This window comes from Pyrus communis, chromosome 14, assembly GCF_963583255.1.
Source record: "Pyrus communis chromosome 14, drPyrComm1.1, whole genome shotgun sequence".
NCBI classification, from domain to species: Eukaryota; Viridiplantae; Streptophyta; class Magnoliopsida; order Rosales; family Rosaceae; genus Pyrus; species Pyrus communis.
In genome coordinates, this window is record NC_084816.1 from 9,052,712 (window position 1) to 9,062,599 (window position 9,888).

A 9,888-nucleotide genomic window follows, 5' to 3' on the forward strand; every position below is an offset into this window, starting at 1 on the left:
AAGAATATCCTAACCACTTGAACAATCCACAACTTGCAGCAATTACAGTTGATTAAACCATACAGCCAATTCTTTTTTTTTCTTTTTCTTTTTTTTTTTTTGGTTGTATAAACCATACAGCCGAATTCTTTGTGGTGAAATAATGGCTTCTGTCTCCATGAGCTCGAAACCAAAATGGAAGCAAAACTACTAATAATTTTGTGGTGCACTCTTGTCCTCACGGTTGCTATACCACAGCAGTTCCCCCCAAGTCCGTGCCCATCTCTCTCACGGTACTCGTACGACCTCTATTTGAAGGATGAAACACTTCCGGCCAATTTGGTGGACTGGATGAAATTGGACTATAGAGATTGGTAAAGACATGTAAAATATGATTTGTAAATCCATAACTTATCATGTCCAATCATGTTCATCTCATATTATAACATAACAAACAATGGATTGGACTCAATTCCATTTTAATTAGTCACAACTTATACCAATCAGCCAGCTAAACAGGCCATGTCAGACCAAACCAATTCACTTGTTTTGTAAATTCATTCATTCTCTCATCGTCATTACTGACTCCAACCCATTTTAATCGAGAAGAATTTATGGTGGTTTGATAATCACTTAATTTTTAATATTCTGTTTTTAGTTTATGCAACCAAAAAAAGAAATTTCTGCTTTTAGTTTGAGCGTTGTTGTGCACTCCAAGCATTCTAGATATAGAAAAAAAAAATACAGTTACAAAGAATGCATAATGAGTTTTTTTTAGTGCCAATAATTTTTTTTTTAACAACTAAAAACTTAAAACTCGTATTTTTCATTTTTCAATTTTTTTTCCCTATAACTAGACTAGTTGCCAACGAGTATTCAATTTTCATAAAAAGTGAAAACGAAACTCTTTGGCCATGAACTCTGGCCTGCGCACTGATTCCAATTCGATTCATAATATACTTGATTATCAATAGACATATAACTATTATAATTATATAAATCAATTGTGTTAACATCCCTCCCACCACATGACACAAGTTACACTACTATCACACATACAACTCTCCAGCTACATTTTTTCTACTGTAATCATGCTCATACCATTTGGAAGAAATTTTTTTCAGTGCGACCATCAAACGTGATGAAAGATTTTTCAAGTGAACCCGTTCTATTCCCATGCCTTCTCCTTTAATCATTGTCTAACAAGTAACAACCACCCCCTCTTTGCTTTGCCTTGCGACAACATCATCTCATAACCCAATTAGCCACTCTTTAGATCCAAGTAAATATTTAAAAAAAAAACAAAAGAAACAAAACAAAAGACTAGTCTGCAACTGAGAAACTCCCCCAGTTTCTCCCACCCACCATGAACAAGAAGAAGTCAACTTCCCAACTTACCCTTTTCATCTTCCTCTCACTCTCTCTCACTTCCTCCTTTTCTTCTTCCCAAACACCCAGAAAGCCACCTCCTCTTCCCATTTTGCCCCTCCCCTCTTCCCCGCAGCTCCAATGGCAGCTCGGCCACATGGCAATGTTCCTCCACTTCGGACCCAACACCTTCACGGATTCCGAGTGGGGTACCGGCCACGTCGACCCCTCGGTCTTCAACCCCGCCAAGCTCAACGCCGCTCAGTGGGTCCGAGTCGCCAAAGACTCGGGCTTTTCGCGCGTAATTCTCACCGCCAAACACCACGACGGGTTCTGCTTGTGGCCAACTGAGTACACCAACTACTCCGTGAGCTCCAGCCCATGGAGGAGTGGCCGCGGTGACGTCGTTGGTGAGCTGGCGGCGGCGGCCAGGGACGCAGGTCTTGGATTGGGGCTTTACCTTTCGCCGTGGGATCGGCACGAACCGTGCTATGGGAAGACTTTGGAGTACAATGAGTTCTATATGGGTCAAATGACAGAATTGCTTACAAGGTAACTTTTATTTATTTCTTGAATTTTGGGGGTATTTAGAGTTTTTGTGAATTGGGTTTGTTTGATTTTCTTGATGGATTATTTTCTCTTGGTTTTGTGATTTTGTTGTAAGTTTGAATCTGCGAATAATGGTCTGCATTGGGTAATTTAAATTGTCTGCAATTTTTGTTATTTTATTGAATTTTGTTTTCATTTTTTTTATTAAGCAATCTTGCCTCTTGTCTTAGCGTGTGGTTCTGGAATTGTGTTCAGCAATTTTGAAGTCTAAAGGATTGTTTGGTATCCTTCTGGGATCCAATTGTTTGTCTCTGAAACTAATGAGTACAAAGTAATTTAGCTACATTCATCGTTTTTGAAAACGAAAAAATTGGATCCAAGAAGGACACTAAACAGGCTCTAAAAGTTGTGTGCTTTTATGAGTTAATCATGTGTAATGTAAACTGGATTCTCGGTATTCAGCATGATGTGTTTTTTGTTTTGTTTGGTGAAGTGGCAAGCCTAAGCCCCAACAAAAGCAAAGAAACTGTCATCTTCTAGAATGCAAAGTAAAGGAGGAACGTCTTTAACAACATGAATGCCCGAAGGAAGAGAGCTTCTGATAGAAGCAAGGTGATGAGTAGCATGGTTCTCTTGCACTTATCGATCGATTTGAGTAAGAGATGGTTTACATCAATTTCCTTAGTCACCCTAGTCATAGTTGCTAGAGAGTCACTTTCAACATCAATAGTTATGAGTCCCTTGTCCCAAGTTAGTTGTAGACCATAACATAAGCCCCACAGCTCCGCCTCAATTATGCTTCCAACACTGATAGTAACAGTAAAACCAAACAAAAGGCTCTTTCGGAAAACTTCCATCAATGTTTAGCTTACACCTTCCAGAAGTATGAGGACCCCAATGCATTTTGACCACAGCCCTAACAGGTTTACCTCCCAATGATTGATTTCCCTCGTACCATTCCCTTGAACATTGCAGAATGATATTGAAACTGACATTAGGAGGCTCAAACTAGGATTAAACACACGATTACACTTCCATTCTGACAATGCCAAAAAAATTATCAAACACCACCTTCCAAGGCAACTTATGTAAAGTACACTTGCTTTTCAGATTAAATAAAATCCAATCACGAAGGCATAGAATAAAAGTGCATGACCTCTTAAGGATTTTGCATGACATTTCCATACTTTTAAGACCATATTGATAACTGCACAGCAAGTGTTCCAAAGTTTCAGAACTTGAAGGACTACTAGGACAACAAGGACTAGTAGTTAATCTTCTTTTAAACCTCTGCATAGTGGGTGAGAAGCTTTCCATGTCAAGTTCTTATTCTAGGAGGAACCTGAAGCTTCTAAACGAAACTCCATTTCCACTCTAACAACTCCTCGAACAAATACAAATAAGCAGAATTTTCTGAAAAAACACCACTTTTAGCAAAAAGGGGTACCTCTCCAAGTGTTAGAGGAGGAACCAAGTCAGAATTATCCACACTAGGACTAGAAGTCTCAGTTTTTACCATTTACAACCTGAGCCCTTTTTTTGGTAAAAAGAATGGGTTTCGGTTTATAATTTCATGTTCTGTGCAATTCAGTCTGTACGTGCTCTCGTAAATGGAATTGATCTGTATTTTGTCTCAATATTATTGGCTACAACTTGATATTTGCGATGTTTGTTTTAACTGGTTGTTGTTGTTGGGGCTTGGATTCCTTATCAAGGTTTATGTTCTAATTCATCTGTGGTTGTTCAACTTGGCTGATTCTGCTTTGGCCTAAAAAAAAAAAAAAACAAACTTGGCTGATGCTGCCATTCCAAGAAGTCGTTTGAATTTCTTCTTGTTTGATTTATGATGAATTACTAGGACAAATATTCAAAGACTTGGCGTTTTTTGAACTTTTTATAAATTTTGGAACAGGTATGGAGAGATTAAGGAGGTTTGGTTGGATGGTGCAAAGGGGGAAGGGGAGAAGGACATGGAATATTTCTTTGATTCTTGGTTCAGTCTCATTCACCAACACCAGCCTGGGGCTGTCATTTTTTCTGATGCCGGTCCTGACACCAGGTGGGTTGGGGATGAAGCTGGTGTTGCTGGGTCTACTTGTTGGTCCCTTTTCAATCGGAGCGATGCCAAGATTGGCGACACTGATTACCAGTGAGTTCACTCTTCTAACTTCCATTATCTTTTCTTTGTTGTTCTAGCAGTTGGATCAATATATGTATATATGCATTTAAATGTAGGGGTGTGCTATCCACACATCCCTTTTTACTTCTCCTACACCCCTTGTTAATTTATGTCCTTTGATCTTCTTCAATTCATCTGATCCGACAACCGAAAATTAAAAGGGTGTGAGAGAAGTAAAAAGGGGTGTGTGGATATCACACCCCTAAATGTATGCAATGCAATCAGACAACACACATCTACTTACCTGCACTGGTTATATATACTTAAAAGATCCTGCGTGGGTCAGTAAGAGAACCCGTGAGGCTGCAACCAGCACCTTTCTCTCTATGCACTTTATTATCTTCTCCAAAGTATCGAAGCTATGAGTTAATACGGTGGCCTATATAACAGATACTCAAGTGGAGGAGATCCCTTTGGGCATGATTGGGTACCACCTGAGTGCGATGTTTCAATCAGGCCTGGTTGGTTTTGGCATTCATTGGAAGTTCCAAAAACCGCCAGGACCCTTCTTGACCTATACTACAAATCGATTGGAAGAAACTGTCTCTTGTTACTCAATGTACCTCCAAACTCTTCAGGTCTCATATCTGCAGAAGATATTCAAGTGCTTCAAGAATTCAATGACCTCCGGAAGTCGATATTCTCTTATAATCTGGCCAAAACGGCCCTTATCAACGCGAGCAGTACACGAGGAGGAAGTAACCATTCTTGGTTCACCCCCGGTAATGTCGTTCAAGAAGGTATTGATTCATATTGGGCTCCTGAGGGAAACCAGTCGAAATGGGTTCTATCCTTGAACCTTAAAAAATTAGTGTCATTCAACATTCTGCAAGTTCAAGAGCCGATTCAAATGGGACAGCGAGTTATCGAGTTCCATCTTGAGGTCCTCAATGAGGAGGGGAAGTGGAATAAAGTTGTCAACGGAACCACAATCGGATATCAGAGGCTTCTGCAGTTTCCAACCGTAAAATCTCAGTACTCGAGGTTTGTTATTGACAAGTCCCGGGCAGACCCGCTTATCTCGTACCTGGGTTTATATATCGATCGATATTCGATTTTGAGCAACTTATCTCATACAACCTCACACGCAAGCAGAAATGGCAGTCAAATTCTTCATTACCATATTGAATCCAACCATTCTCAGATTGCTGCAATATAGTGTTTGTATATTTTGCATTGCATGTAAATACACCTTCATCAGTTTTTCTCCTTTTTTGTTCTCATGGAATAAAATTCATTGTCAAGATACTTCTGATATGAATTCTTCATTTACGTTTTGTTGCTTCTGCCCCATTCCCAAAATTTCGTCCTCATGCCCGATTTCCAAATTCGCGACAACTCAATCCCACCCCTCCGAACCCAATTCATCTAGTCTTCCATTTCGTTTTTTTATTTTTTTCTAAAATAATTATTTCATTAATAAAATTTTTTACCAACTACTATATATGATTAAGCTAGAGGAATAGAAAATGAAGAAAATATTTATTTGAAGAAATTAAGATAGTCGCAAAGAAATGGTGAACGTATAAGATAGTGGAATGAGTTTATCACGTCCTCTGATTCTTATATTCAAACTTTATGACCGTTAAAAGTTGTTGATTTTGCACACAAATAACATCTCTGTAGCCCAAATAGAGTGTTATAAGATCAAATGTAAGAAGTCATCAAGATCATTGGTGATAGCGGTGCATTCTAATTTCTATATAAAACACAACACATTACGTACACGTCAAGACTCCTTTTGGAGAATGGCATTCCACAAAAAAGAAGGAAGCGATCGAACTAATAAACAGTATGTATATATCGACGTCTAAATACTAAAACTAAAGCAAGAAACTAGATGAGTACTTGAGCCCAACAACGCAAGCAGCAAGGCAGCAGAAAAAATCACAAAGACCGAACCTCGTTATTAGGTAATTTTGATGTCGTGAAGAAGCCGTGCAGCCATTGAACCATATCTTCTAGCTTCCCAATCAGTAAGTTTACCGTTCTGAAGTCCTGTCGCTGGCTCACAGTCTTCCTCAACCTTTTCATCGAGGGAACCACCGTCTCCTTTTTCCTTACAACTCTCGGCTTCATCAACTTTCTGATCGATCACATTAACTGCGTTTTCTGCACTTGTATCCACTTCATCAACTTTCTGATCCATCGCATTAGCCGCTTCTTCTGCACCAGTCTCCACTTCACCCTCATTCGAATCAATCACCTCAACTACGGTTTCTGCAAACTCATCAGGAGGCTTTAATATCATAACGTAAAGTTGAATATCTGGATGTTGGTAGGTACTGTCCATCTGCAGCAGTTTGACAAGAAAAAAAAACATCGTATTTGGGAAAATCAAAGGTCAGAGTGAACCTTCTCTCCCAAGCTCAATCTCATATGTGGTCCCTCATGAATGACACAAGACCCTGCAATACGTTGTCCCCTAAGAATATCAATAATTCAATCCATATACTAACATCACATGCAATCAACGCCATAGCTCATATTCGGATATTAATTACACGTCACAGGAACCAGGAGTTTTACTTGCAAACCACATGCAGGAAATGTTAATACTCACAAGTATTTGGATCTATGATTCTATATACTGTATTACAAAAACTAAGCTGTACCTTCGAATTTGGAACAGTTTTCAATTGGAAGTTTCTTTTCCACATTTGAAGCTTTTGCTCATGGACGCTTGTCGATCGAATCTCATACCCCATCTTCCCAAAATTGAAACAAACCAGTGCATCAGTAACAATGATTAGAAAATAAAAATAAAAACTAAAATCTCTGAAGTACCATACATAAATTGTAGTCTTAGGCCCTGATGATGCATATATTGTCTGCAACAGTGGTTCCAAGAGATTTTCTTTATAAATTAACCTGAAATCCAAAAAAGTCGAAAATAGATCAGCACAGTTTAATTAATACTAATTAACAATGTTAAAAAAGGACTAAACATCATACATATGACATTTGGAAGACTGATATTATTATGGAATCCTGAAACAAACAAAAGGAAAATCAGAAATGGGAGGAGGAAAGAAGACGGGTGATCCTAAGGGAAGTACGTAAATTGAGTTGGAGAAGCAATATCAAGAGTGAGTGCGACTGAGTTACCCGCATATGAAAGTTTTATTGTCCTTTTTAAAAAGAAGCCATTACTTAAATCTCTAAAGATACAAGTTCAATCTGAATATCCAGGCATGATGCTCCATTTCCAGTACCCTTGGGAAATGAACGCTAAAAGAACAAAAAGATTCAACTCTTCATCTTGGTGAAAAGGACATGGTTTGGACTGTGGTCGACCAATTAATGGCTCATTTCTGTTTAAAACCTTCTGTACATCCGGGGACTCCAGCCTTACCCAGATGTAATTCGTTACAATCCTTCACACTGAATACCAATGAAATCCAAAATCGTGTCACAATAAATACCATAGATATAACTATTTGCCATTGTAGATCAATGAACAACTGAAGAAATTCCAAGTTTCAGTTTTCACCGGAAATTAAGCGAACGTACAACATCAGTTCCAATGATGTAGTCAAATGGTGGACCAACAGCTCTTATATGATCCTCATTTCCCCAGCTCAACTTTGCTGCCTGGATTGACCCAAATGAGTCTAGAAAAAAAAATAGCTTACATGAGTTGCGAGCAAAAACCAGAAAAAGGAAACTAAACTGACTAAACCAATTTAAACGATCGGTTTGGTTAAGTTCAGTTTCGTAAACTTAAAACCAGAAACAATTGGTGCAGTTCTAATGTTGAAACACTAATACTTCCTACACGGAACAGACTGGACATAAACAAAGCATATAATTGCATAGGAAGTGACAAGACATTACTGGTCCATTTTATTGTAATTATCTTCCTAACTACACCATATTAAATCTTAGCATTTAAATATGTCACGGTCTCCCTCCCCAACACAAAATCCATCAAGGCTGTTAAGGTACTTGTTTTCGTGAAATCTCTCAGAAACCACCAGTTCTATCTCCGTAACTCTTTTATTGATTTATGGGCAGCTCCAAGACTCCAAGTAATGCCCTCCTACAGCTATATAATTTAGCAATTATTGCGCTAAGGCACACCAAATGCATGTATATGAACAAACAAACATATATGAGAACTAATGCATGCACATGGTATTAAAAATTGTTCAAAAGATTCAAAGAAAACTAGAACCAGAATTCATCTGTGTGATCATTGAAGTGTTCCGTTCAACATTTCTCATTAGCAATGGCAAAACCTCCACTTGATCTGTCATAACCACGTCACAGCCCAGTAGTGCCATGCCTGAAAGAGAAAATCAGATGGAAAACACTTGAGAAAGCAAATCAAACTACAAAATTCAAGCAGGAAAAGATAAAAAATCGTACAGATAAAATTCAACATAAGCTTAATAGGAAAAAAGGAACTCACCAAACCCAGCTACTCCACAACCTGCTCCAAGTTCAATGACGCGTTTTCCTTTCATTTTAGATAGGGAGAACCTTGCCCTTCTGCAATTCTTTTCCTGGCATAACCAAAAAGGTCACATGTACGTTTATAAATAAAAATCTGCTATGGAAGTACAGTATGTATGAACAAATGATGTGCTTTGGAACCAAAGAAAATCAAACACCTAACCAAAAGGATAGTCTAACCCCACCGACAGCATAAAAATATATAACTAGAGCACAAAAATCATTTTCTCAACAGGGATTGATCATTAAAATTTTCTGCAGGCTCAGGATAGTAGCAGCCTTAGGGATTGCCGGCTCTTTTGAGAAATAAAAGTCCAGCTCTGCCCAGGGAAACAATGGCAACAACATAACAAAGGGCCCATGTCGTTGCTCCCCCTTCTTAGTCAATGGAGCAGCTGGGGCATCTAAAGCCTCTTTCGATTCAAAAAGTTAATCTAAATCGTAGAATGCCTTTGACCCCAAATGAATGAGTTGAATAATCCTTTGTTATTCCAAGGAACCAAAATGAAGTTAAATAGCAGCTGCTCAATAATATGTTAGTTGTAGTTTTTATCACTTCTTCAATTTTTCAGATTTACAGAATTATTTAGAATGATAATCGGAATATCAATACCTAAACAAGTTGGTCGTTTTTTGTTTCCTTTCTTTCGATCAAATTCAAATCATGAGTGCATAAGCACATCTATTTTAAGTATGAACATCCCTGCTGTTCCTAAAATAACCAAATGTTGCATTCAATTAGGTGCAAGGGCCCCAAACTTTAACAAAAATTAACCATAAAAAATTAAAAATACCAATGAGCGGAAGTTGAACAGGAGTGTCCAGGGGGGTAACAGTCATTACCAGAAACTTGACAAACACCAATGAGGCATCCCAAACTGTAGTTCCCAAATGCTTTGAATTGGGATCCTACGGAAAAGATAAAACATTCCACGGTCAGGGAAGAAGTTATTAGAACATATACGATTACAAAGCCAGTGTTAAAGTTGATAACGGATAACTCATGCAACAGAACATAGTATACCTACAAGCCATGGTAGAGACTAGAGAGTAAACATGTCTAAGGAGGATTGGCGAAAATAATCATACAGAAAAGTAAAGAGCGAAAGCAGTCGCTACACAGAAAGTACATTATGGTCCCTCTGTTGAAAATCAATGTCAAAGTTAGGCAAGGAAAGTTAGGCAATATTAGGTATGGTTGAATAAAAATTATTAGGTGCAATTAATGTGTTTTGTGTGGTAATAAATAATCTTAGTTTAATCATTTTGTTTGCTATAAATACCCAAGTTCTCAAGCATTGTAATTCATTCAAAGAAAAACAAAGCCTAGAGCTAAAGAAGAAAAGCTTTGCTAA

At 38.2% G+C, this 9,888-nt stretch overlaps 2 protein-coding genes across 2 annotated transcripts in view; one reads left to right on the plus strand and one right to left on the minus strand.

The window, feature by feature from the left end:
- The first annotated feature begins 1,236 nt into the window (after positions 1-1,236).
- Positions 1,237-5,323, plus strand: LOC137716030 (alpha-L-fucosidase 1). The gene is made up of 3 exons (XM_068455419.1): positions 1,237-1,899; positions 3,809-4,045; positions 4,466-5,323. Exons 1-3 carry the CDS (start codon positions 1,346-1,348, stop codon positions 5,232-5,234), a joined length of 1,560 nt encoding a protein of 519 aa, XP_068311520.1. The 5' UTR covers positions 1,237-1,345; the 3' UTR covers positions 5,235-5,323.
- A 661-nt stretch (positions 5,324-5,984) lies between these two features.
- LOC137714332 (uncharacterized) overlaps positions 5,985-9,888 on the minus strand; it is a 9,005-nt gene continuing 5,101 nt past the window's right edge. Inside the window, exons 2-8 of the mRNA XM_068453572.1 lie at positions 9,377-9,442; positions 8,490-8,583; positions 8,247-8,363; positions 7,569-7,689; positions 6,868-6,946; positions 6,691-6,783; positions 5,985-6,368 (exon numbers count right to left, since the gene is read on the minus strand). Of these exons, the coding sequence (XP_068309673.1) occupies positions 5,985-6,368; positions 6,691-6,783; positions 6,868-6,946; positions 7,569-7,689; positions 8,247-8,363; positions 8,490-8,583; positions 9,377-9,442 (954 nt within the window). The remainder of the gene's footprint in view (positions 6,369-6,690; positions 6,784-6,867; positions 6,947-7,568; positions 7,690-8,246; positions 8,364-8,489; positions 8,584-9,376; positions 9,443-9,888) is intronic.